The sequence below is a fragment of the Phascolarctos cinereus genome, unplaced genomic scaffold, assembly GCF_003287225.1.
Source record: "Phascolarctos cinereus isolate Bilbo 61053 unplaced genomic scaffold, phaCin_HiC Scaffold_1;HRSCAF=81, whole genome shotgun sequence".
Taxonomy (NCBI): domain Eukaryota; kingdom Metazoa; phylum Chordata; class Mammalia; order Diprotodontia; family Phascolarctidae; genus Phascolarctos; species Phascolarctos cinereus.
In genome coordinates, this window is record NW_027555514.1 from 282386421 (window position 1) to 282412546 (window position 26126).

The 26126-nt window shown below is 57.8% G+C and overlaps 1 protein-coding gene across 2 annotated transcripts; it reads left to right on the plus strand.

Annotated features, from left to right (window-relative positions):
- The first annotated feature begins 596 nt into the window (after window positions 1-596).
- GTPBP1 (GTP binding protein 1) lies at window positions 597-25872 on the plus strand. 2 transcript variants are annotated; one of them, XM_020982627.2, is made up of 13 exons: window positions 597-1005; window positions 4227-4338; window positions 13938-14118; window positions 14828-15176; window positions 17865-17988; window positions 20496-20610; window positions 21253-21397; window positions 21485-21667; window positions 22119-22254; window positions 22682-22860; window positions 23307-23504; window positions 23860-23901; window positions 24341-25872. In XM_020982627.2, the coding sequence occupies exons 1-13, from the start codon at window positions 814-816 to the stop codon at window positions 24431-24433; spliced, it is 2049 nt and encodes a 682-aa protein (XP_020838286.1). In that variant the 5' UTR covers window positions 597-813; the 3' UTR covers window positions 24434-25872. The 2 variants fall into 2 exon arrangements, with proteins under 2 accessions (XP_020838286.1, XP_020838287.1); XM_020982628.2 differs by lacking the exon at window positions 23860-23901 and having other exon boundaries at window positions 603-1005.
- The last annotated feature ends 254 nt before the right edge of the window (window positions 25873-26126 follow it).

Sequence of the window (26126 nt, forward strand, 5' to 3'; positions counted from 1 at the left end):
TGGGATTTGAACCCCAGCTGACTCTAGAGCAGGCAGAAGTCATGCTCTTCTCAGAGTTGGAGCAATTATTGCAATGCTTTCCGTACAGCCAGGCAAGAAGCATTTAACAGGCGCCCACGATGTGCCAGGCCCTGGTCTGGCCTGTGCCAGACGCAGGTTCTGGCAGCTCTGGCATCGGGCCAGAAACTCCTGAGCGAGCACTTGCTATCGGTCGCCAGTGCTAGTAAGCTTCTCTTTAAACGAGAGCCCGCCCCGGGCGCGCAGCCCAGCGTCGGCTTCCAGCATTGGCCCGCGGCCTTCCCACAGGTTATTTTGTTGCAACTTTTCCAAGCTTTACTGCGCTGAGAAGCCCGGCCAAGAGCCAAACACCCACCCCCCTCTCCGCATAGGACAGGGGCGGCATCCATCCTATCCTCCTCCTATTGGCCAAAATAGTAGTTTTAGGGGGAGGGAAGACAGTTCCCAGAGGCCGAGAGAAAGGCTTGTGACGTTTCCATCATTACTGGTTGTGGGGGGGGGGTCAGGGCACCCCGCAGTCCGCGACGCCTCGGAGGCGGCCATTGGAGGCTCGGGATGCTGCTTGATTATTCATGAGTTGACCCCTCCCCAGGCTCCATCCTCTCCCCCTCCCCGACGGTCGCAGCTGCGCAGAAACCCTGGTTCGGCATCGGCGGCTGCGCAGAAGCGCCGGGGGCGGGAACGCGCATAAATTAGTCAAATGCAGCGCGCGCGGGGCGGGCCGGGGGACCGGCGGCAGCAGCGGCGGCAGTGGCGGCGGCGGCGGGGCAGGCGAGCTAGCCGAGGCGAGTGAAGATGGCGGCGGAGCGAAGCCGCTCCCCGATGGGCTCGCCGGTGCCGGCCTGTATGTTTGCGCCGGAACCCAGCCCCCCAGGCGCAGCCCGAGCCGCGGCCGCCGCGTCCCGCCTCCACACGGGCTTCGACTCGGATTGCAGTGAGGACGGGGAGGCGCTCAACGGCGAGCCCGAGCTGGACCTCACCAGCAAGGTGCGCGGGGATCGCCAGGGCTCGGCCGGGGCGGGCGGGGGCCTAGGCCCGGCGCGGGGCATGCCGGGAGGGGCTGGAGGAGGGGGCGACACCATGGCAACGGCGCGCTGCCCCGCCCCTCCTGGCTCCCCGCCCCCCGCCGGGTCTACTGGGGCGGCCTGCCCCCCGGCCGCTGCAGGCGGGAAAACTGAGGCCCCGGGGAAACTGAGGGGAGAGCACCCTAGCCTTTGCATCCCCTCCCCACCCCCTGTTCTCTCGGGGACTCCCACCCTCAAAGCGTCAGTCCGATCTACACCGGGCTGGCAGCTGGCTTATCGAGAATCTGGAGGGAGGAGAGCCCCTGCCCCGCCCCCTCCCCCCTAAAGATAAGCACTTGGTGCGCCTTCCCCACCCTCCGCCACGTGGGCATCCCCCGTCCCCACCACCGACCGTGGGAAACCCGGCTGCGGCTTCACGGGCCAGGCTGGAAGGGGGTCTGAGGCGGCCAAGGGTCCAGCCCCCTGTTTTACAGAGGAGGAAACTGAGGCTGGGAACGGGTGACCCAGGAGAAAGCTGGAACCTGGCACTGGCCCAGCCCCTTCTTTTTACAGAGGAAGAAACTGAGGCCTGGGGGGGGTGACCCAGAGGTGAGCTGGAAGGAGCCTTGGACTGGCCCAGCCCCATTTTACAGAGGAAGAAGCTGAGGCCCACGGGGGGGGTGCCTTGCCCGAGCCCTGGGGTCCCAGAGGGAGTGTTGTGTGCACGGGGCCGGGCCCCCAGTTAATGATGGTGATTCACGTGGCTGAGCTCGCTCCCCACCTCTGGGCCCTGCCGGCCCTGTCTGGCAGGTAGTGCAGGCAGGACAGGGGTTGTGATCCCCACTTTTCAGAGAGCCTGGGGACCTTGCTGACCTGGAGCTTCCAGATTAAGATCCGGGGAGGTCTCTCTTGCTGCCCCTGGCCCAGGGTGACCTCCTGGCTTTGCAGCTTTGGTTACAGCCGATGGAGTACCTGACCCTGGCCTTGGGAAGGGGGATTGGAGCAGACTCCTGAAGTGGGTGATGGGGGGGTTAGTGACGCCCTGTAGATGTCAGGGCAGCGGTGGCGGACGAGTGATCCTCAGGGCACTTGGAGACAAGGACTGGGGAGCCCCTGTGTGTCGAGCCCACCCATGTCACTCTGCAATTGAGACTAGGTCCCGGGGAAGTCACTTGGGGTGGTGGCAGAGGTGTCCTGATGCCCCTGGGGGGAGCGATTTCCATGGCCCAGCAGTTGGAAGTCATGTTATCTTAAGGATCATAGGGGCTCCTTAAATACTTTTTGATGATCTGAGGGCAGGAAAACCCACACCTGCCTTCTGTAACATATGCTTCTGAGGCGATGAAGCCCTGCCTACCTTGTGTCTGTGGGCTCTGGCACAGCCCTGGCAGGCAGCTGGGAGTGGGCTTCACCAGGCCTGGCACTTAGCCAAGCATCTTCATTCTTCATACAGGGGTCTTTCTCCCTGGCCCTGCTGCTGCTCCCACAGCCAGCCCTCATGCTGCTTACACCAGCCCGCCATCTAGCTACCAGAGAGAGGAGCTGCACCTCCACCCCCAGGGCACCAGCTCTTCCTCCTCCCAGGACAGCTGAGGGTTGCCTGGTAAACTGAGGAAGAGCAGCGCACAGGAGGTGGAGTCCCTGCTTTCCAGCAGCTCCTCTTTCTCTGCTAGGCATTGTTGTTGTCAGGGGGCTGAGGAGGGGCCCCTTGCCTCAGCAGTTGTTCACAGATCTCAGAGACATTGGAGTCTTGGCCAGAAGCCAAGCAGGAGGAAGCCATGCTTGCATAATGCCCGCTGGTTTCTCATTCAGAAAGTGTCCCCCCCATTCCGAGACCCCTCCTCTAAGACTCTCTTCAGAAGACCTGGGTTCAAGTCCAAGCACTGAGGTTTAGGAGCCACCTAACCTGGGACAATCCCTTTCCCTGTGGGAGTCGCAATCATGTGGCTATGGCCTACGTCACACAGAACGTATGGGGTAAATCTTGAAGCACATTTATAAAGCAATGAGTCGTTTCAGGGGCCGGGAGAGAGAGAGGGCACTAGTGAGCACCACTGCCCAGGAAGGCGTGATGGCAGGAGAGGGTCTGGTGCCGAGAGCTCAAGTTCTCTTACCTCCTCGTCCAGGTTCCAGGTCACACCGCCTGTATGGCCCCCCCAAGGCTTGACTTTGGTGTGCTGTGTGTACCTCCCCCCCTATGTATATGTGACTGGGGGGAGGTGAGCACAAAAATAACACATGGGGCCACGGAGAGCAGAGGCACAGCCCTAATAAGAAGGGCCCCCATTGTCCCTAGCTCCTCCTCTTCCCCCTCACCTCCCCTAGGAGGGTCTTGCCCCAGCCTTCCCCAGCTCCCTAGTTGGCTCTAAGGTGGAGGCCTTGTCACATGTGTGACGGCAGTCGGAGCGCCTGGGAAAGCCATCAGAGCCAGGGGGAGGAGGGAGTGCATCTGGGGTGGGCTTTATGAGTGACAGCCGGGCATCTCTGCACGCAGACCAGCTCAGGGCAGGGGGGGCTTGGGATCCCAAAGGGCTGACAGAGTCTCCTTGTGTGAGATTATGCTGAGAAACTCTTGAAAACAGCCCAGCCCAACTTGGGTGATTGACTTGTAAACAAACAAAGCCCCATTTGACAGGTGGCTGCAGGTTCCTCCTGAGAAGACTGGACTCCCTGCACAGAACGTGCTCTGAAAGCAGCTGGGGGCACCCTCAGTGACCCGCTGCAGAGGTCCAGTCACTGGAGCTGGCCAGACTTCTCCAGCGGTGGAGACGCTTCGGAAGTTAGCCTACAGTGGGGAGACAGAGCTTCCCCACAGCCCAGAGGGGGCTCACCCGCTCCCGCTTTTTATTGCCTGGGGCGAGTGGCCTTGGGCTGTGGGTGGGTAGAGGAACCCTCCAGGATGTAGGGAGAGAGAAGGTCTTTTACACCATCGTGGAGGGAGGCCCAGCTCTCTCCCTGCTAGGCCTGCCCGGGGAGTGAATGAAGAAAGGGGCCAGTGCTGGGCTATGCTGTGGGGCCGCGAGCAGGAAAGGGAGGCCAGCCCTGCTGGGCCCATGAGGAAGGGCAGAGCCAGGCTGGCCCACGGGCAGAGGACGAGGGGTGTGGGAGGAAGCAGGAGCAAGGCCCTGGGTCGTGGTCCCGTCAGCCTTGGTGGGGCCGCTGCTCAGTGCCCAGCAGTCCTAAGCTCTCTGGTTTCTCCTCTAGCTGGTGCTGGTAAGCCCGACATCAGAGCAGTATGACAGCCTCCTCCGGCAGATGTGGGAGAGGATGGACGAGGGATGCGGAGAGACCATATATGTCATTGGGCAGGGATCAGGTGAGCATCGTTCTCCTTTCAGCGTCACAAGACTTCTGGGATCCATGGTTTCATTGGCCAGGGGGGTGGGGGTCCTCCCTTTGCTGCTGCAGATTGCGACCCCTTCCTGCTTTAGTAGACTGTCGTTGTGAGTCACTTGGGCAGAAAATCCCACTGCCACCCCCCAACCCCAGCCTGGTGTTGAGGCTCTGCAGACCCTTGGAGGACAAACCTGTCCCCCAGTCATTGGGATGGCCCATGGCCAGGTTGTGCATCACAAGCTTGGGTTCCCCTGGGGTTGCAGCAACTCCAGACAGGAGCTCCAAGTAGGATTTTCCTGGTGATCTCCTTTCAACCCAAAAACTCCATCTGCCCCTCCTCATTTTCCCTTTCTGAAGAGCTCTAGGCACATTGCTCCCTGAGCCTCACTGATTCTATCCCGTGGTCATGTGCATTAGTTGGGCTGGAGCCTGGAGGGGTGGGTAGGGGTCCTGTGGTCCTCCCCACCTGGGGCCACCGGTGTTGTTATTGAGAAAGGCACAGTGTTCAGTCCTGCCTGCATTTCCCTGCCCATCAGGAAGACAAAGAAATAGTGAGTGAGGGAAGTCACCTTCCCTCTTGCCAGTGTGGCTACAGCAGTACTGTGGGGCGGCATCCCACCTGAGAGGTCAAGGGGGGAGGGACGCCAGGCCCCTGACTGCGGCTCCCTTTTAAGCCTGGATCATCAGAACAACAGGGTTTGACTCTGCCTGTGACCCCGGACAAGGAAAATAATGGGCCGGGCCATTTCCCAGCCCTAGCTGGCTGACTCGGATTCTTGTTAGCCCCAACCTGGGCCCCGAATCCCACATTCCTGGGAAGGCCCCTGTTGTCTGCTGGCCTATGAACGAGCATTGCTCTCTCCTTCCAGAGTTCTATTAGAGCCTGTTTGGTGGGCATTGGGGTAGATAGGACTACTCTCTTTTCACCTGCTGCCCCCAATGTGTGGCTTTCCTTCAAAGTAGCCCCTGGTGCTTTGGGGGATCTGGGAGCCCACAGGCCCGGAGGTTCCAACACAGGCTTGAGTCTCTGTTGCCCTCCAGTAGAAATGAGGCCTTCCCCCCCCTCAGCATCCTAGCATTCTCTTCCCTGGCTAGGATAGGCCCGGCATCTTTCCAGTGAACATAAACAGGCCCAGCCCTTCCATCTGCCGCTCTCCTGCCTTTGATGGAAAGGGGGGGGGCCTTGTTAAAGGAGCAGCTTTGCTTCTGACCTTAGTTTTGCAGAGAAGGCCAGAAAGTGAGGACATTGCAAGGTCCCACATTTATCCACCCAGTCTTTGAGCGGCTGCTGCTTTGAGTGGGGGGGGGTCACGCCCCTCAGATGTGTCAGAGTCGTGGTCCCTGCTGGGATGGAGTAAGTGAAGTGTGGCGGGGCTGTGATTCCTCCAGTGAGAAGTGCTGCAGACAATGCCAGAGGAAGCCAAGAGGGGAGAAGCTCCTTGGCCAAGGCCTCAGCTCCGCCGCCCGCCTTCTGAAATGCCTCACTTGTTCCCTCTCTCCATCCCGGCCAGGTGCCAATGACTCTTTCCAGCACGACTCCCCCACCCAGAATCTTCGCTCCATACCTGGCATTGGGGCCTCGTTGCTCTCCAAAGGCCCCTGCCTGGCTGCTGCCAGTTGGATCACGAAAGTTTCTCGGCTCTGTCCTTGCTTTCTTACCTCCGGTCTGGGCCCGCTCAATTTCAGGGACTCTGGTGCCATGGTGTCTCTCAGTGTGGCCAGTAAAGGCTCGATCCTCAGGACCACTGAGGTAGACCCTCTTTTGTGTGGCTTCCCAATGGCCTCTTCCAATCCAGCATCATAGGGCTAATTAGTCCCTTTGCTCTAGTAGCGCCATATGGTGGCAAAATGCTCATTGGTACGTCCTCATCCTCCTGTCTGCCCTGGACCTTGCTAGAGGAGTGGTATTAGTACCACTGATAAGAAGTGACTCACCTTCTGTTGGGGTTGGGGTTCTTCATGTGACACCCCCTCTCCTGGCTCCGGGCCTTTTCCTGGCTGTCCATCCCCCCTCTCCTTGGCTTCCCTCAGGACCACTCGGAGTCATCCATTGCGCCTTCTGCAGAAGCCTTCTGTCCCCTCCCTTGGGAGGGTGCTACCCATTTACGCTGGACAGAGCTCGAGCGTACAGACTGCAGGGTGTACCAGTATCCCACTGTTTTTAGCCAGGCCCTGGCCCACGAACCCTTCATAAGTGCTTGCTGACTGATGGAGCCTGAAGAGTGAAAGACTGGCCTTAGACCCCCTAGAACTTGGTCATCTTCCCTCAGCTGACCCAGTGCATCTCAGGCCTGGGAGCTGGAAGGTGACTCGTCACACCCTCGCAGGACTAGAGCCATGCTCAAGCTAGACCAGCGTCCTCTGGGCAAAGCAGTTCTCCAGCAACAGCAGATAAAAAGGGGGGGTGCAGCTAGGTGGCTTGGTGTATAGAGCACCAGTCCTAGAGTCGGGAGGACCTGAGTTCAAAGCTGGTCTCAGACACAAGATACTTACCCTGGGCAAGTCACTTAACCCTGATTGTGTTGCCAAAAAAAAAAAAAAAAGGAAGAGGGTCAGCACAAGGCGTTGGGGCCTGAAGAACGAGAGGAAGCCCATGTGCCCCAGGTGGGCCCAAAGAGGCCTGGCCTTTGGGCCACACCACCCACTTCCCAGCCATCCAGTAACCATTTCGTTAGTGTCTCCTTATGCCTGGTAGTGGTCTGGGTGCTGGGGAGATAAGGGCAATGATATAGACGAACATAAAGTAAGTACAGGGGAATTTGGGGTGGGGGAAAGGCCCTCTTCCAGGAGGTGAATGAGTGGAGCCTTGAAGGAAACTGGATTCTAAGAGTTGGAAGTGAGGAAAGAGGGGCAGTCCAGGTAGGGGAACAGTCTAGGTAATGGCTTGGAGGTGGGAAATGGAGTGTCACACATGAAGAACAGCAAGTCAGTCCCCTCATCTCTCCCTTCTCCAGTCCCACCTACAGCCAGGTTAAAATCTGTGAAAAGTTAGTATGATCATAGCCCTCCCCTGCTCAGGGTTGGAGAACTGTGTCTGAGGCTGCCATGGTGTGGGAGGGAGGGCTCAAACCCCAGGGCCCTGTTCCGCTTTGAACAGCTGGAGCAGTCGGTCAGTGTGAGGGTGGACCTGGGTTTGAATTTGTTGCTGTGGCTAGGTAGCTGTGTGCCGGGACAGTCAGAGGGTGACGGCAGGGCCAGCGCCTCCAGTGGCTGCTCTCTCTCCTGGCCGCAGCGAGGCTCGTCAGACCAGCTCTCCGTGTCCCGCCAGGGCGCCTCTCATCCATCTGCTTAGCTGCTTCCTCCTTCCCTGGGCCGACAGTGCTTTCTGCTCCTGCTCACAAGGGCCAGCTCATGTTTTTAGGCTTCCCTGAACCAGGGATCTGGTGGTTGCAAAGCGGGAGTCTTTTAAACGTTGGCCAGGGACGGCTTATGAGCCGACCCTGATGTAATGCCTCCCTTTGTAGAAGGGCTTTCAGACTCAAGCTGCCCTCTCTAATTAGAGCCACTCTCTGTCCCTCAGGCGTCTGTGCTCACCCCACCCAGAAGGAAGAAGGACCGAGGGGCTGAGGAGAGCTGTGGGGACAGGGGTGTGTCTGGACAGTAGAGTGGGAAGATGAGGAGGGCAGGTGGATTGTGACAGAGCAAGGGAGGAGGAAAAACGTTCATTTATCTGTCAGCACCCAGTGGGACAGATTCCTGCCAGGAGTAGCAGCTTCATCTAACAGATGGGGAAACTGAGGCTCCCAGCTGGGTGTGGGTTCTCAGAGTCACATCATCCCTCCCCGCCCTGTTCTAGGCTGGACCCCGGTGCAGACACATGAGTCACTGTAGTCCCTTGTGCCCAGACTGGGGATGACTGGGTGGGTGAAGAAATCCCTAGTGAGGAGAAGATTTGGGATGTCCAAGAGAGTCATCTCAGCTATCCAAAGGGCTGGCCTGTGCCAGGGGACCAGACTAGTCATTCCCAGAATGAGGAGCCCTGGTTTAGCCATCTGATTCCCCTGGGCATCTGTAAAACATGTTAGAAAGGGGAGGGGCCTCAGGGTGGATTCATTCATGAACTCAGCCAGTAATGATGACAGTGCCAGATTCTGGCCTCAGCACCAGGGACAAAGAGAGCACAGGAATCCCTGAGGAGGGGAGGGCAGCCAAGTGGCTGGCTGGGGCTTCCAGATGAGGAAGGCCGTCCCCCAGGGCACAGGCGGTGGCAGGGGGTGCGTTTCCTCTTCATTTGGGCCTTTTCCCAGAGGCTACTGGGGACTTTGGAAGGGGAGGCCCTTTGAGGCTCTGCACACAGTTAGTTGTGACATTGTTGCTTGGCCAAGAATAATCAGGCTGACGTCATTTGCTGCCAGTGTAAATAGAATTAGAGCACTGAGAGATTCCCTCTCGCACATGCTGGCCGTGGAGGCGGTGAGCTCTGTGAAGGCCTCCCTCCAGCCACGGAGAGCCCACGCAGAACACTGCACTTCTTTGATGCTGAAGTTTTTAAAAAATGAGTTTTATTTTACACCGAGTAATGTTCTCTTTTTTATTCTGCACTTAGCAAACACCAAACAAAATGAGCATTTCCGTGAAAATTGCAGGAATGGAGAGGAGGAGGCTGTGCTCTCCACTGTGCCGGCTTGCTCTTCTTCGTCAGTGTATGATAAGTTCACATCTCTTTCAGAGCTGTCCTGCTGGTCTAGGATGCCTTGTGGCCCTCCTTCTGTCCCCTTCTTCTGGTCTGGGAACCCTTTCCCTACCCACTCTTTCTTCTCCCTTCGCCCCACCCCCATCGGGAAAGAAAAGGCCCTTGTCAGCAGTATGTATAGTCCAGCAGCACAGTGCAGGTCTCACTCTGTGCCTTGCTCATCGCCTCTTGGGGTGCTGGCAGGGGGGCAGGGAGGCATCCCAGGGATCGGGTTCTTTGGGGTTTCCGAAGTGTTTGTCATTCCAGGGTTGTCATTGCTGACATTGCTCAGTTCTGCATCAGTTCCTAGGAAACCTTCCCAGGTTTCTCTGAAGGCGTCCCTTTCGTCATTGGCCATGGCGCCCCAGGACTCTGCTGCCCCCCGCTGGGGGGCACCCCTTCCTTCCCAGTTCTTTACAGCCACACAAAGCTCTTCCCACAGACTTGTGTGGCTGGCTCCTTCTCCTCTGTCTCAGATCTCTAAGGGGCCTTGGCCTAGCCACGGGTGCGCGGTCTAGTGACTGCCACCTCTGCCAGTCTGGGGAGGGCGAGATGGAACCGCAGAAGCATTTTCATTTGTATTTCTCTAAGAATTAGAGATTTGGAGGATTTTGTTTTATCTGTCCTCTTTTGAAACTGCCTGTTTGTGTCCTCTGGCCATTTCCCAGTTGGGGAATGGGCCATTCTGCCTTGGGCCGGTCTCCCTGCTCACCAGAGCTCCCGACTGCCTCCTGCCTCAGTTAGTCACTCAGCTAAGACTTCACTGCTTTCCATGCAGCATCATAACCTGCTGAGTCTGTGAACGAATGAGTGAATTCACAGGCTCCCGGATCTGGAGCCGAAAGCGTCCCTGAGGGCCCCGCATCCTCCTCGTACTGCCTGCCGAGGCCAGTGGGCCGGACGAGCCCAGGCCCCCAGCACGGCTGGCCCATCACGTGCCTGGGAGGAGCTGGCGTGTGTGTGTGTGTGTGTGTGTGTGTGTGTGTGTGTGTGTGTGTGTGCGCGTGCGTGCATGTGTGCCTGCATGTGTGTGCCTGCGTGTGTGCAGCCCTTGCCACCCCCGGGCTTGGCAGCCTCTCCTCTCCTACCTGGCTGCCTCTTCAAAAGCCGGCCTCCACAAGTCTTGTCTTTTCCTCGCTCATCGCATGGCACCGACCCTCTTGGCTGGCCGGTGGCCTTCCTGAAATGGGCACTTGGCACCCAGTCCAGTCCTCCCTGTGTCCTCCTTCGTTTCGTTTTCCTGCAAGCCGGGTGATGCTCCTGAGGAGCGCCGTGTATCCATTTAGACCCTCTGAATCTTTCTCGGACAAGCAGCTCCCTTGCCATATCTCTCCCATCATGAACTTAGGAAGTGGAGTTCTTGAATCCAAGTCTGAGGCTCTGCATTTCCCCGATTGAATGTCATTGCGCTCCATCGAGCCCAGTGCTCCAGCCTGTCAGGGCCTGCCTCTGCCCCCTCAGCCGGCCTTCCTGCTGTGGCCATCTGCTGGTTGGGTACGACCCAGCTCTACCTCTAGGAACCTCTGAATTCATTTTTCCAAGCCATTGATAAAAGTATCAGGTGGAGAGAGAGAAAAAGAGGGGGGAGGGGGAGGGGAAAGGGAGAATAAATGGGGGCAGAGGAGAGGGAGGGAAGGAGTGAGAGACATCCTGACACTGTAGCGTTGAAGCCCCCATGCTCTCTGTACAGGCTTGGGATCTGTCCCCCAAACTTCTCATTTTTCTCTCTAGGTGGGCTGGGATAGATTGCTTGACAGAACTCACTCCTGTCCTCCATTGGCATTTGTCCCCAGGCCCTCTGTCCAGCCTGCTTTCCCCTCGGATTATAGCTTGATTCTCCTAGTGCCCCCAGGACACACTGCCGCCTTTCCCCCATCTCCCTGCGCCAGGCCTTTTTGTCTGAGTGCAGAGCCGCACGCCAGGCTTGGGTTGTGTCATCAGGGCCCCCTGGCTGGCTCCTCACTCGGGGTCTGTCTCTCTCTTATTCTTCCTTGCAGCTGCTTGAGGGGTATCTGGCCGGGTGGGGAGAGTTTGACTCGAGGTGCAGCTTAAGGAGCTGGGGCCAGGGGCACAGTATGGCCGGTGGAAGGGTGGGCCGCGGCTCGCTGCCCAGGAAGGATGGAAACGGAATGCAGTTGGACAGCAGGGCAGCGGGCTGTGGGCGCCCCCTACTTTTTTTTTCTTTTTTTTATTTTTTTTTCATTTTTTTTCCATATGCTTTTGGGTTGAAAATTTTTTTCTCCCTTTTTCTCCCCCCCCACCCTCCCCAAGACGGCGCACAATCTGACATAGGCTTTACATTTACATACCCATTAAACGTATTTTCACATTAGTGAAGTTGTAAGTAAAATTAAAACCAATAGGAGGAACCATCAGAAAGATGAAACAAAATTCAACTTAAGGTAAAAATAAGTGAGAGTGATTCGACTTCCATAGTTCTTTCTTTGGATGTGGACAGCATTTTCCATCCCGAGGCCTCTGGAGATGTCTTAGATCCTCGTAATGCTGAGAAGGGTTCAGTTTAACATTCTTAGTCATTGCATAACGTGGCTGCTATTGTATACAAAGTCCTCTGGGTTCTGCTCACTTCACTCAGCATCAGACCATATAAGTCTTCCCAGGTTTTTCTGAAGTCGGCCTGTTCATCATTTCTTATAGCACAATAGTATTCCTTTACATTCATATACCACAACTTGCTCAGCCATTCCCCAATTGATGGGCATCCTCTCAATTTCCAATTCTTGGCCACCACAAAAAGAGCTGCTATGAATATTTTTGTACATGTGGGTCCTTTTCCCATTTGTTTGATCTCTTTGGGATATAGCCCTAGAAGTGCTATTGCTGGATCAAAGGGTATGCACATTTTGTAGCCCTTTGGGCGCCCCCCACTTTTCAGGAAGGCAGCTGGCGGGGTCTTTTGTTTCCTGGCGGGCCAGGAGCCCCATCCCCGGAAGCCACCTCTTCACGGGGAGATGGGACCTTTGGAGCAGTGACACCTGACATTTATGTGGCCCGTGAAGGTCTGTAGAGTGCTTTACAGGCAGACGGACAGGCCTGAGGGGCAAGGGGCAGAGCCGGGGGTCTGGAGGGGACCATGGTCATGCAGCAGGCAAGGTCTGATTGTTCTCCATCTCACCAGTGCATGGTAACAAAGGCAAGGATGGGGGAAAGTGGAGGAGGAGGGTTTGCCTGATTGCCTGGAACATGGGAATTGATGAAATGATCTTGAAGGAGGTTGAACCCAATGACAGAGGGCCTCAAATGCTAGGCTTGGGTGTTAGGCCTTTAGTCTGTAGGGAACCATAGAAGGCTTCTGAGACGGTGATGGGCAGAAGGGATGGAGACAAAATATGTTGCAAGGACAGAGTCAACAAGCAGGACCATCAGCAGCCAGTGGGGGGGGGGATGAAGGCGGAGCCAGCCTCCACTTCTTGATAGCTGCCTCAGTTTCCTCATCTGCCAAATGGGAGTAATGATGTTTGTGCTACCAGTCTTCCTGTCCCCATTTTTATGATGAAGTCACTTAGTAAATTGTAGAGGAGAGCAACGCCCCGGGGGAGCCAGGAAGGAGGAGAGGAATCTGCTGGGGGCCGGGGGAGAGGAAAGGAGGTGGTCATTGCAAGGTGTGGCTGGTCTCCACACAGTAGAGGCAGATGCTGACTGGGGCATGAGGGCGGACGTTGGCCCCCACAGAGAGGAGGGCGGGCATGGAACAGCCAGAGCTGATGGGAGAGGGGGACCCCAGGAGGAGCAGAGCCCTGTGGTGGGACAGGGCCCGAGGAAGAAGGCATTCTAAAGAGCTTGTGAGGGTTTCGTTACCGTGGCCTTTGGGGAATAGCCTGGCTTGGGCAGGAACTGAAACCAGGAGGTGAGAGTGGGGAAAGCTGGGAGAAGTGAGAAGGCTTGAGGTCTCCAGTGTCCCCACGAGGGCAAGGGCAGGTCAGGTGGGGGGGGTGGGGGGAGGAGGCCATGCTGGGAGGGTGGAGCTGCAGGACTCAGGCCTCTGAGGAATGCCAAGGACCGAGGATCCCTCTGAGCGTGAGGCTGGCAAATGGAGGCCTTGGTGCTGCCCAGCCTCGAGTGTCAAAGGGCCTCCAGCCCATGAGAGGCTTTGGCGTGCATGGCTTTCCAGTCAGGAGGGAGGGGCCTAGAGGCCGCTCAGTAGGAAGGGAGTGCTCTGAGCCACAGGAGGGCCCAGATGAGCATGGAGGCAGGAAATCTGGGTCCTCCTGGCAAGTCCTAGAGCCTGGGGAGCTCCCCGAGCCCCACGTCTCTCTTGCCTACGTGGGGATGGGTGCCTGCAGGGGTTGTGGGCAGAGATCACAGCCAGACGCTGCCCTGCCATTACTCTTAATTCAGCCTCATGGACGCCCTCGAGGCCTCCCTCCCCCGCGATCCAGCACTGCCTGGCCTAGACCAGGCGAGGTCTGGGAGTTGATTCTTAAAGTATTTCAGTGGAGTTGGCTTCCTCGGCCGTCTTATGCACCTTGCTTTAGGCTCCCCCAGACTGCCAGAAGGAAGGGTCCGTGACACAGGAAGGGCTGATGCCCCTGACAGGTGTCACCAGCTGGATCCTTCTGTTCCTGAGACAGGTTGGGGAAGGAGCCGGCCCACGAGGCCTCACCGGGCACTTCCCTTTGCGTCTGGACTGCCGCGACAGGGGGTCAGTTTGAAGCCCCTGCTGCCCGCCGGCCTCGCCCACATTTCTTCTGTGCCCTGGCTCCCCTCCTGGCAGCTGTGGTGTTAGGGTTTCAGTCACATGCTGCTTCCTGGGAAGCCCCTGTGCCTCTCACTTGGACACTTCCACTCGGGACACACAAAGGGTGCAGATCAAGGCCCTTGGTCTCTGGGGTACAGTTGGAGGGGCGCAGTCAATTCTCTGAATGAACGGAAGTGCCTTTCTGCAGATGGGACCGAGTATGGGCTGAGTGAGGCTGACATGGAGGCCTCGTACGCGACCGTGAAGAGCATGGCGGAGCAGATGGAGGCGGACGTCATCCTCCTGCGGGAGCACCAGGAGGCCGGTGGCCGAGTGCGTGACTACCTGGTCCGCAAGCGGGTTGGAGACAACGACTTCCTGGAGGTCAGGTGAGGAGCCAATGGGTAGAGTGCCAGCGCAGGGAGGCTGGAGCCCTCGGGCCCTTCCTTGCTCCAGTGGACAACGCCCAGAGACTTTGCATGTCTCTGCTCTGGCCCACGCACTTTCTCGTGCTTGTTGCAAGCGTGCATAGACTGGCCAGAGGAAGGGTGGGTTCCTTTCTTTTCCCCATGTTTTCCTGTCAGGATTTGGGTTTGGGGGAACCGGGAGATGAGGGGTGGTAGGAAAGGCAGTACTCAAGCGGGGCTGTTGGGGGAGGAACATTTTGCTCTGGACAGCATCCTCTCATCAGCCAGGGAGCCAGGGGCCAGGCCTGGGGAAGGGGAGGTCCCAGAAAGGCTGAATGGTGCGCGGGGAACTTTGCGTTGGGGCTGCGCTTCCCAGGGGCTTTGGAGATGAGGCGGGGAAGGAGGCCTCTGGGAGCGCCCGCCAGTCAGCCTGAGCCGCTCCTCCTTGGCTGCGGCCATGCTGGCTTCCATCTTCTCGCAGAGCCTGAGCTCAGCCAGGGAGAGTCTCTGGTGTGTGCCGGGCCTGTGCCCCGGCTTGTCCATGGGCGTGTGGCCCAGACAGGCAGTGAGCCAGAGCATCTCCTTCCTGGAGGCAGAGGGCCTCGGCAGGCCTGTGTGACGCCAGCGGGGGCAGGGGGTTATGTGTTTCCTTCTGCCCACCCCCCGTACCTCTCCTCATACCCTCCCACAGGGTTGCCGTGGTGGGCAATGTGGACGCGGGGAAGAGCACGCTGCTGGGGGTCCTGACGCACGGGGAGCTGGACAACGGCCGAGGCTTCGCCCGGCAGAAGCTCTTCCGGCACAAGCACGAGATGGAGTCGGGCCGTACCAGCAGCGTGGGCAATGACATCCTGGGCTTTGACAGCGAGGGCAACGTGGTCAACAAGCCTGACAGCCATGGGGGCAGCCTCGAGTGGACCAAGATCTGTGAGAAGTCCACCAAGGTCATCACCTTCATAGACTTGGCCGGCCACGAGAAGTACCTGAAGACGACTGTCTTCGGCATGACCGGCCACCTGCCCGACTTCTGCATGCTCATGGTAGGTGTGGAGGCCATCCGTTGGAGGCCGGCTGGCCAAGGCCGTGTCTGGGGGCGTCGAGAGCTGGTGTAAACTGACCTTGTCTAAGACGGGACACTTGGGAGGGTTTGTGGGGGAAGGTTCTCGGGGCTGCAGATGCCAAGGAGCGCTCTGCTCCATTGGAGGGGACAGGGACGGACTGGGCATCAGGAACCACGCCCCCAGCTGGTTATTCCAGGCGAATCTTAGCACTGTGCCCATTCTGTGGGTGAGGAAGCTCAGGGAAGTCAGGAGGCTAGTGAGCACAGGGATTGGGTCTGCGGGGCAGGGGTCACCCTGGGGAATCTCTAGATACAAAGTTAGTCTTCGTATGGGGCTGCCTGGACATGTCCCTGGGGAGCCTGGAACGCATGCTCGTCTTTTAAGGAAGAGAAGCAGTGGCCCTTCGCTGTGGGGGAGGTGGGGAGGAACAGGGGAGGCAATGTTGGCAGGGGTGAGATGTGCAGGTGAGGGGAAGCTTCTCTTACCAGAAGATCTCCACATACAAAGGAGATGAAAAGGGACAGAGGTCTGGGCCTTGGCATCCTGTGAGCTAATTTTTTTGGTCAGTCTGAAGTTTTGTTACTGATGGAGGCTGAGAATTCATTAGGTTATCAGCCTTGTGCATAACTTTCATAGAGAATTAAGCTACAACAGTTCTTTTGGGAAGGCGGGCCCTTCCAGTAATAGTCCCTTGTCCTGCTGCTATCTGTGTGGCCGGCCCCTAAGTGAGCACCTGTTTGTAGCAAGCACACACTCACGCTTCCCACCAGCATAGACTCTCAGGAAGAGCGACCCCATGCACAACCTTGGCCCGTGCTTGTGGCCTGCTTGTCTTCAGCATGGCGTCCACTTTGTTTGGGAGCGCAGCCCTCAGGCCGCCAGCCCGCTGAAGCCTGCAACCCCTTCTCGGGGTCGTGTTTGTGAGGGCAGAGGGAATCAGTTCTACTGAAGGACTGTTATCAAAATATTTTTTAAGATGGATTCCAGGTGGAGAACCCTTAGAAACCTAAGGGAAAGGTAAGATCCAGAGAGATTGGGACTAGGATCGGGGACCCTAGAACACAGACTGTCAGAGCCTCGGGCACAGAAGTGATCGATCATGACCTGTGATTAGTAAGGGGCCGAGGCAGGCCTCAAAGCCACCTTCTCTGATGAAGTCTTACCTAACAGGTGTGAGCAGGAGTGGCATCGGGTGATGTATGATCCTCTCCGATGGGCTTTGATTAAAGCTCCCCCTGCCGCCCATACTTCAGTTCTAGGGTTCTGTGACGTTCAGTCTTTTGGGGGTCTGTGGTCTCTCCCTCCATTTGTGAGATTTCAGTCCTCTTGAGTGGGGACCCCAGCCCTCATCATCAGCCCCTCCATGCGTGACTGGGCTGGTCTTTAGCTGATAGACTCACAGGTTGGCCCATGAAGCTTTTCCCAGGTAGACCGTACCCAAGCTTGCCTGAGCCCAGGGTCCCCTCCATGCCAAGAGAATGGGGAGGCTGGGGAGAACACCGCTGGAGAATGAGCCCCACTGGAATGAAGATGTTGAGCTGCTTTCAACCTGGAAGTAAAATGAGCAGCCTTTCCCACTGAGCCCTGGTTCCCGACCACTCGAGTGTGACCCAAATTTTAGGCAGGGACCAAGATAGAACTTTGGATGTAGTCAAGACCTTTCAAGAAAAGGTCGCTCCCCAGGGCCCCGAGCCTTTGTTTTTCATTATGTGGGTGACAGGCAGGGCCACCTCGGGGTGAGGTGGGGGGAGAGGGATGTCGGGGTGGGCTGCCCCACCATCCCCCGCCACCAGCCCATCCAGGCCTCTCGTCCATGTCTCCCTACAAGACCGCCAGAAGATCAGGCGGTGAGCCGGAGGCCTGGCCCCGATGCTTGCCCCCCGCTGTCTGTCCTCTTGTAGCATCCCTGTTTCAGCCCCGTGTGTCCTTAGGATGCTCTTCATGCTTCTTGGTCCCGTGGTCATCACTAGGGACACGTGGCAGCTGCAGCCTTTCACTTTGTTTTTCCCCTCTGGGTCGCCGCATTTTGGCCGAGCTCATAAGTCTTCTGAGCGAAGCTGCAGTGGTGGAGTGGGACAGCAGGAGCCCCCGGCATCCTCCCCTCCTGTGTGTCACGGGCCGTCATGTTCCGAGGCCCTGGAGTCTGGTCTTAGCCACTGATGAGTTAGAGGCCTTTCCCTCTGTGGGCCTCCATTTCCTCGTGCGCAGAATGGGGAGCATGGCACCTGTACCCCGAGCAGCCTGCCGTGAGGGGCAGGGGCTTCTGTGCCTCTCGGTTGGGCCCTCGGAGTCTCTGTGATCAGCAGGCCTCACCGGGCTTCTTTGTCACTTGTTGGCAGGTGGGCCACGTGGTTTACTAGAGAGCGTCCCTGCCTCTGCCCCTCACTGACTGGGTGGCCCTGGCCAGGCGTCCTCACCTCTTAATGAGTGCCCATGACCACTGTCCACTTCACTTGCCCATCTGCTTTGGTGGAGAGAGTTCTGCAGAGGATGATGTGACTGGCCCCCGGCTCCTCCTGGCATCAGAGTTGTGCTGGGCACTGCTGGCGTCTGGTCTTCCGCTCCTTTTCCTCCTGGGCTGACCCTGGCACCCTGTGACTCCCGTGCTGAAGGGGGCTCCGCCCAGGCCTCCCTGCCACTCGTGGTCTCTTTCTTTGCCTGGGGCAGGTGGGCAGCAATGCTGGGATTGTGGGCATGACCAAGGAGCATCTGGGCTTGGCACTGGCACTCAATGTTCCCGTCTTCGTCGTGGTCACCAAGATCGACATGTGTCCGGCCAACATCCTGCAAGGTAAGGGGGAGGCGTGCCCAGGTTGGCTCCCTCCAGCAGGCTTCTCTTTGTTGGGATCTCGGCCTGGAAATGTCTTTTTAGAGTGAGTGACTTTCCCTCCAGATCCTGCGGTGGGGCAGGGGCAGTGGGCAGGGCACAAAGAGGGGTGGGTGTGCCAGGCCTGACACCAGCCTGCCTTTCCAGCTTTATTCTGCCCGCCTGCCGGGCTGCCACTCTCCCCCTGCCCCTCCAAGGCCTGCCCTCACTTCCCAGGGTGAAAGGGCTTTCTCCAGGCTCCGGTCTGGCTTGTCTGGCTCATGCTAACACGTGGCACCCCGTCCCCTTGGGAGGTGACGGCTCACTGAGGAAAGGGCCGGGGGTGTCCTCCTCTGGGGACCTGGGGGCTGGAGGGTGGCTGCAGTGTCAGTGGCTTTTCAGCTGTTCCCGGGCCCAAGGCAGGTGCTGCTTGCAGCCTCCTGCGCTAGTGAGGGAGAGAAATAGTGGGGCACTGGCAGGGGAACCTGGCTTCTCTGTTACTCTCCAAGCCCTGAGCGTAGTTGGAGCTGAGGGTCTGTCGTCCTGGGCTGCTCCATCACCAAAGGGGCGCAGTGCCCCAGCAGGTGCAGGAACAACAGGCCTGCTTAGTTGTGGGGCACTGCCAGCTCATGGGAAGGACTTCTTTGTCTCTCTTGTGGGACCCTTCCTGTTGTGCTCAGTCTGCAGCTGGGACAGGGCGGGAGGCTGTCAGTGTGCCTGGAGGGTGGAGCGCCCTGCCGGGTGTCCTGGGAATGTGGCTGGAGGAAGCTGGCGAGTGACCCAGCTTGGGGACCACCTGGGACAGGAAGCAGCGCCTCCGGGAGCGCCCTGCCCCTCCCCCCTCCTCTTCTCTCCTCTTGGTCTCTCGGTCTCTCTCTCTCTGTCTCCTCTTGGTCTCTGTCTTCCTCATTCTCTTGGTCTCTCACTGTCTCTGTTTTTCTTTCTTTCTTTTTTCATTAATTTATCTTTAGTTTTCAACAATCACTTCCATAAGCTTTTGAGTTTTAAATTTTCCTTCCCCTCCCTTCCCCCTTCCCTTCCCAAGACAGCGCACAATCTGATATAGGCTCTACATATATGTTCCTATTAAACGTAATTTCACATGAGTGGTGTTGTAAGAATTAGAACCAATAGGAGGAACCACCAGAAAGAGGAAACAAATCACAACAGAAGAAAAAAAAAAGAGCAAATAGTCTGCTTCGATCTGCATTCAAACTCCATAGTTCTTTCTTTGGATGGGGATAGCATTCTCCATCATGAGGCCTTTGGAGATGTCTTAGATCCTTGTATTGTTGGGAAAGGTTAAGTTTATCGATATTGGTCATCACACCACATGGCTGTTACTGTGTACAACGTTCTTCTGGTCCTGCTCACTTCACTCAGCATCAGTCCATACAAGTCTTTCCAGGTTTTTCTGAAGTCAGCCTGTTCATCATTTCTTATAGCACAATAGTATTCCATTCCATTCATATACCACAACTTGTTCAGCCATTCCCCAATTGATGGGCATCCCCTCAGTTTCCCATTCTTTGCCACCACACAGAGTGCTGCTATAAATATTTTTGTACATGTGGGTCCTTTTCCCATTTGTATGATCTCTTTGGGATACAGCCCCTAGAAGTGCTATTGCTGGACCAAAGGGTATGCACATTTTAATAGCCCTTTTGGCATAGTTCCAAATTGCTCTCCAAAATGATTGGATCAGCTCACAACTCCACCAACAATGCATTAGTGTTCCAATTTTCCCACATCTTCTCCAGCATTTATCATTTTCCTGTTTTGTCATGTAAGCCAGTGTGATAGGTGTGATATTTCAGAGTTGTTTTGATTTGCACTTCTCTAATCAATAGTGATTTAGAGCATTTTTTCATATGACTATAGATGGCTTTAATTTCTTCGTCTAAGAACTGCCTGTTCATATCCTTTGACTATTTATCAATTGGGGAATGACTTGTATTCTTATAAATTTGACTTCATTTTCTATATATTTTAGAAATGAGGCCCTCATCAGTGTCTCTGTTTTTCTCTCGATCTCTGTTTCTTCTCTCCCTCTCTCGGTCTCTGTCTCTTTTTCTCCCTGTCTCTGTCTCCTCTAGGTCTCAGCCTCTGTCTCTCCCACTTTCTCTGTCTCTGTTTTTTTCTCAGGCTCTGTCTCTTTCCCTCTCTCGGTCTCTGTCTCTTTTTCTCCCTGTCTCTGTCTCCTCTAGGTCTCAGCCTCTGTCTCTCCCACTTTCTCTGTCTCTGTCTCTGTTTTTTTCTCAGGCTCTGTCTCTCTCCCTCTCTCGGTCTCTTGATCTCTCGTCTCCTGTGTCCCAGGCTAGGCTCCCACACAAAGTTTGGACCCTTCTTTATGCCACTTTAGGTGTTGTGGCCGTTAGCTCTTATGTGCCCGCCCAGCCTCCTGTCTGTCTCGTGCTCACATCAGCGCTGAGTGCGCCATTCCCTGCACTGGAAGCCGGGCACCCTACTTCTCTTCCCTTTCTCTCTTTAAGAGACCCTGAAGCTGCTGCAGCGCCTGCTGAAGTCTCCAGGCTGCCGCAAGATCCCCGTCCTGGTGCAGAGCAAGGATGATGTGATTGTGACTGCGTCCAACTTCAGCTCAGAGAGGTAGCGAGGGCTCGGGTGGGGCGGGAGAGGAGCTCCCCAGGCTGGAAGCCTGTGGTTACAGGCCCCTTCAAGGAGTCCCAGGAGACCTGAAGTTGGCCCCTTCTGCAGCCCTTCCCCCATGGCCTTGCTCATAGGCCACCTCTTCCAGGAAGTCTTCCCTCCTCCCCCCAGCCAGAAGTGAGCTCTTCCTCCTCTGACCTGGTGCCCTATGCCTGTGGGTGCTTTGGCCTTCTCCTGAATCAGGTGGCCATTTGCCGTGGTTGCCCTCATCCTCGGCCAGGCCCCCCAGGCTCACACTGATGTAGTCCTTGGTAGTTTGTGAGAGCCTGGTTTTCTCACAAGAGCAGGCAGCTCAGCTCCGCCCCCAGAAGAGATGAAGCGTGTGGCTGGTTCCCGGCTTCCCCGGCTGCTCTCCCTTGGCGCTGCTCCCCTCTGGGACCGGCCAGTCGTGGCCCCTGGGTCGCCGGGCCTGGAGGAGCGGTACTAGAGGCCGTCGCTTCCCTCCCTTGGTCCATGCCTCTGTCTTTGGCATGTCAGGGCATCGAGCTGGGCCCCCCAGCGAGCCCTCCTCGGGGAGCCCCCAGGGAAGGAGCCAGCCACTTCAGCTTGCCACTGTTCGTTTTCTCTTCACTCCCTGCTTAGGATGTGCCCCATATTCCAGATCTCCAATGTTACAGGAGAGAATTTAGACCTGCTCAAGATGTTTCTGAACCTGCTGTCCCCACGCACCAGTTACCGGGAGGATGAGCCCGCTGAGTTCCAGATCGACGATACGTACTCCGTGCCGGTAAGAGGCCTGCGGCCATGGCCAGGGCTGGGGAGGTGCCCGGCAGCTGGCCAAGAGGGACGCTGCCACCTCTGCTCTGCCCTCCAGGGAGTGGGGACAGTGGTGTCAGGGACCACGCTGAGAGGCCTGATCAAGCTGAATGACACTCTGCTGCTGGGCCCCGACCCCCTGGGCAACTTCCTGTCCATCGCGGTGAAGTCCATCCACCGCAAGAGGATGCCGGTCAAGGAAGTGCGCGGAGGCCAGACGGCCTCCTTTGCTCTGAAGAAGGTGAGGCTGGAGCATGGAGCTGAGGGGGTGCGGGTGAGGGGCAGGTGGAGGCCTCAGGTGTAGGACTTAGATGAAGGTAGGAGCCTAAGCCCGGCACCTGGGAGCTTGTTTGTTTAAAAAAAAACATAATGGTCGCCTTTGTAATACTATCTATGTTATTTTGAACGTTTAACGAGGTGGTTCTGAGCAGGGCTCTGTGGGCTTCACCAGCCTGACCACCCAGGAGACACTGAGACGGACCCCCTGGGGAGCTGGGGAGAGGACAGACCCCTTCGGGGGCATCTGAGGCGGTCCTAGCTGGGGAAGCTCTTGTGGAGCCCCAGAGCAGGGGAGGGGGCAGCTGAGCCAGGCCAGCAGGTGGAAAGAGCACGTGGCAGGCAGGTTGCCTCTGCTCCGGAGCGGAGGGCTTAGGGAGTCTCAGAGTGCTCCTTTTGGCCCCCCCTACCCTTAGATTAAGCGCTCCTCCATACGGAAAGGCATGGTCATGGTGTCTCCGCGCCTGAATCCCCAAGCTTCCTGGGAGTTCGAGGCCGAGATCCTGGTCCTCCATCACCCCACGACGATCAGCCCACGATACCAGGCGATGGGTAGGTGGCCGGGCAGCTTCCCCCCCCCACGTGCCCCCTCTTCTGGTGGAGCCCATCCGGCTGTAGCTCCCTCCTCTGGGGGAGCCCCTCCGGCTGTGGCTCCCTCCCATCCCATCCCACGCCTCTACTGCATTCAGAGCTGGCGAACGAAAGGGAGGGCCCCGGATCCAAAGGGCACAGACCTCGTCCCTCTCCTCAGTCTTCCCGCTTGGCAGGACCCCCTCCTAGCCAAGGACCTCAGTCAGATCTGCAGGTTGGCCCCTCTCCTTCCCTTGACTGTGAGGTCCAGGAGGGCAGAGCGCATAGTTTATCTTGTTTGATTTTTGTTCAGCAAGCATTGCCAGGCCCATCATTTACTGATGTTAGTCTGTCCCAAGGTCAGCTGGGCCCCCCACCCCCTTTAGCCATTTCCCCATCCCTGTGGCAGTGCATTGTGGGAGCATCCGGCAGACAGCCACCATCTTGAGCATGGACAAAGACTGTCTGCGTACCGGGGACAAGGCCACCGTTCACTTCCGCTTCATCAAGACGCCCGAGTATCTGCACATAGACCAGAGGCTGGTGTTCCGAGAGGGCCGCACCAAAGCTGTGGGCACCATCACCAAGGTTGGGGCTGTGCCTGGCTGCCTGGGGGTGGGGGGCGGTGCTGGAGGGAGATCCTTCTTTGTCCAGAGATGCTAGCTGGGCTCGCCAGGGGCCTAGTGCTTGGACCAGGAATGCAGGCTCTGTGCAGGCCCGCAGCTCTTGGGAGGAGAGGATGGGCAGGCATTGAGGCCCTTGGTGCCTTCTGGCTGCGTGGAAGGGAGGAGGTGCAGAGGGAGGGCCCTAAGCAACATGGGTGCCCAGGAAGGGTTTGTAGCAGCTATAGGTGGGGAGGGTGGGGGGCCCAGGAAGAGGGGCAGAGGAGGGGAGCTCTGGAGGGCACAGGCCGCTGCTGGGTGCAGGAGGGAAGGGCTGCTCCTGTTCCTGCCTCCCCTGGGCCTTGGGTGGTTGCCCCCGAGAGCCCTGCCCGGCTCGGACGGCGGCCAGCTCCTAATCTCCCTGCCTCTCAGCTCCTCCAGACCACCAACAACTCCCCGATGAATGCCAAACCCCAGCAGATCAAGATGCAGTCAACAAAAAAGGGTCCCTTGACTAAACGGGATGACGGGGGGCCGCCTGGCGGGCTGGCAGCAGGGGGGGCTCCTGGAGAGGAAGCTCCCCAGCCAGGGGCCACCCAGCCTACTCCCTCCAGCGTCCTCCAGCCCCAGGTAGGCACACAGGGCAGGGCAGCACCCCCATTCACTGTTTGGGAGTGAAGTGGAGTGGCCGAGTGAGGGCTCGAGGCCCCATGGGCAGCGGGAGCCCGGCCCGGGCCTGGCTTCTTCTTCTGCACCCTTGCCAGCCGTCCTCTCTGCTCTTCCCCCGCCGCCCTGCTGCCCATTCACCCCAGCTTCTGATGCCTTTCTCTCCTTGGGTAACTCTGAGGATCTCTGCGGGAGCTTGTCAGTCAGCCCCAGGGCCCTCCGCATTACCTGGCGCGTGCTGTCCTCTGGCCCCCTCTCGCGCTCGCTCTGTTTCTTGCTTACCTCTTCTCTCCCCTTCTCTCAACATCCTTCCTGCCAGGCTGCCCAGGATGAAGAGCCCCCTGGTCGCGAGGGCACCAAGGTATTCAGTGTGTGCTGGGGAGCCGGCTGGTGAGGCTGGCCCCGGCCGCTGCCGCCACCTGCTTGTCTGGCTCTCTGTGTCCCTGGGCGCTTGGCTCGCCGCTGTCCTCTTTGGCCTGCCCGCCTGGTCTCTTGAGCCCCAGGGTAGTGACTTCCTGCGTGTCAGAATTTCCTTAGCTTTATAATCTATGAAGCATGTTTCCTTACATGAGCCCTGTGTGAGGAGGAGTACTCCCATTTTAGAGATTGGGAAACTGAGGCTCAGAGAAATGAAGAAAACTTCCTGAGGGCTGCTAGCTAGCGGCATGTGCCATGAACTAGACCGTGGGGCTCCTGACTCACAGTCTCTGTCTCCCTGCCTGCCCCCTGCCCTAGAAGAGTCCTTGGAGGCCTTCTCCCTCCCCCTCCTTGCTGATGCTCCTCCATTCTCTCTCCTGCAGCCCAAGGCCGGCAGTGGGGGCCGTCGCCGGGGAGGCCAGCGGCACAAAGTGAAGTCCCAGGGGGCCTGCGTGATGCCGGCCAGCGGCTGCTGAGCCCCTCCTGTCTCCCCCCAACCCCCGTCTGAAAGATGAAGCAGAGTGGCCGTCCCTGCGCCGTGCCCGTGCCCCCTCGGCCCCTCCACCCCCACGTATCCCCTGGGATTGTAATTTATAAGCTCCAGAAGAGGGCCAGAGGAGGGCAGGGCCGACCAGCCCCACTGTCCTCCCGGACCCTCGGACCCCCCTTCCCTGACACATTTTTGTACATCTTGGGCCCTGAGTTTTTATTCCTTTTTATTATATATATAAATATGTAGAGAGGGAGTGTGTGTACGTGTGTGTGTATGTGTGTGTGTGTGAAGATGAAGGTGGCTGGGCCAGGCAACAAGACCCATCTCTTCTCTCCCCCCTTCGTTGGCCATTTACCTATAACTATCCTCAGGGGTTCTCAGATTTATGGGGCCTGAGTTGGGGTGGGGAGAGGTGGGGGACACTGTGCTCTGCCCTTTAGATTGGGACCCTCCCCCACTGCCCTTCCCTTCGGAGCACTGCAGCAAGAATGGCCCCTGGGCTGGGGAAGGCCCTCCAGCCCTTCACTTCTGCTGTTATAAATGGGGGTGAGAACGGAAGGGACGGCCTCCGCCCCTTCACTCCTGTATCTCTTTCTAGTCCCCTCCCTTTCCCTAAAAAAGGAAGGCCCAAAGCGCTTAACTTTTAACTGGTGGGTTGGAGGGTTTCAGATTGGCCTCATGCCCGCCCCTCAGCCTGCCACCATGGCTGCCAGTTTTTCCCTCTGGAAGACAATCCCCTTTCTTCCTTCCCCTGCGTTCTGGCTAGGCAGCCCAGAGGGAGCCCACCCTCCAGTGCTTGGGTGTGACTCACCCCTCGGAATTGGCTTCGGGGATTCGGGAGATTTCCCTCTTCCCCCTTGCACTCTGGCCTGGAGGTGGCACCCTCAGTTTGCCTGGGATTATGAAACCCCCTCCCCAAGTGGGTGAAGCAGCTGTTCCCCCTGCCTTTCCATCCTGTCCACCCTGCCCCGTGGTGGCTGCTGCCGGAGCTGCCTTGGAGCTTATGCCAAGGGGGTGGAAGTCCCCAGCGCATTGAGACTCTGGGTGCTGAGAGAGGGAGTGGGAAGGGCCCTCCAAGGCTTGACTCGGGGCCTGCAGTTCAGGAGGGCCTTCTGTGCCTCAGAGAGGCCCAGTCTGGGTGTGGGGCCAGCTCAGGTGGCAGCCTTGTGACCCACTTGTTTATTCTTTGTGTTAGGGAAGACCCACGGCCCGGGTCTGTGCCCTGTCCGGACCGGGGCTGCCCTTAGCTTCTCACTCTCTTCCCATCCCCTGTCCCCCTTTTCCCACTGAAAGACAAGGCCCCTTCCCCAGACTTGACTTAGTTTCCCTGTCCCACCCCCAGGTGTTTCCCTTGGTTGTTACTAACCAGCATTTATGGACCAGCCAGACTGATGTTCTAAATAAAAGTATGTTTGCAGTTCAGTAGCCTCACGTGTTCCCTTGGCCAGCCCGAGCGCCCCTCCTGGGAGCTGCTAGGTTAGGGCTGCCCTGCTGGGGAGGAGGCCACAGCCCTGTGTGGTTTCAGAGAGGGCCGAAGGGCATGAGGCCTGCGTCCGGCAGCTTGCCTTTGGAGGGCTCTGGCTAGGACGCTTGTGTAGCTGTCTGAAGTGAGACGAGCCCCATCTCACAGGAGGTTTCCCCAAGTTTTCTCCCTTGATCCCCCTTTGTGGTGTGTT

What these genes read in the sequence shown, in the direction of transcription:
- GTPBP1 (XM_020982627.2), top strand. Translation starts at nt 814, where the DNA reads ATGGCGGCGGAGCGAAGCCGCTCCCCGATGGGCTCGCCGGTGCCGGCC. An exon ending in CCCACGATACCAGGCGATGG is followed by an intron (nt 22,255 to 22,681) that starts GTAGGTGGCCGG and finishes TCCCTGTGGCAG; the next exon opens with TGCATTGTGGGAGCATCCGG. An exon ending in CCAGCGTCCTCCAGCCCCAG is followed by an intron (nt 23,505 to 23,859) that starts GTAGGCACACAG and finishes CCTTCCTGCCAG; the next exon opens with GCTGCCCAGGATGAAGAGCC.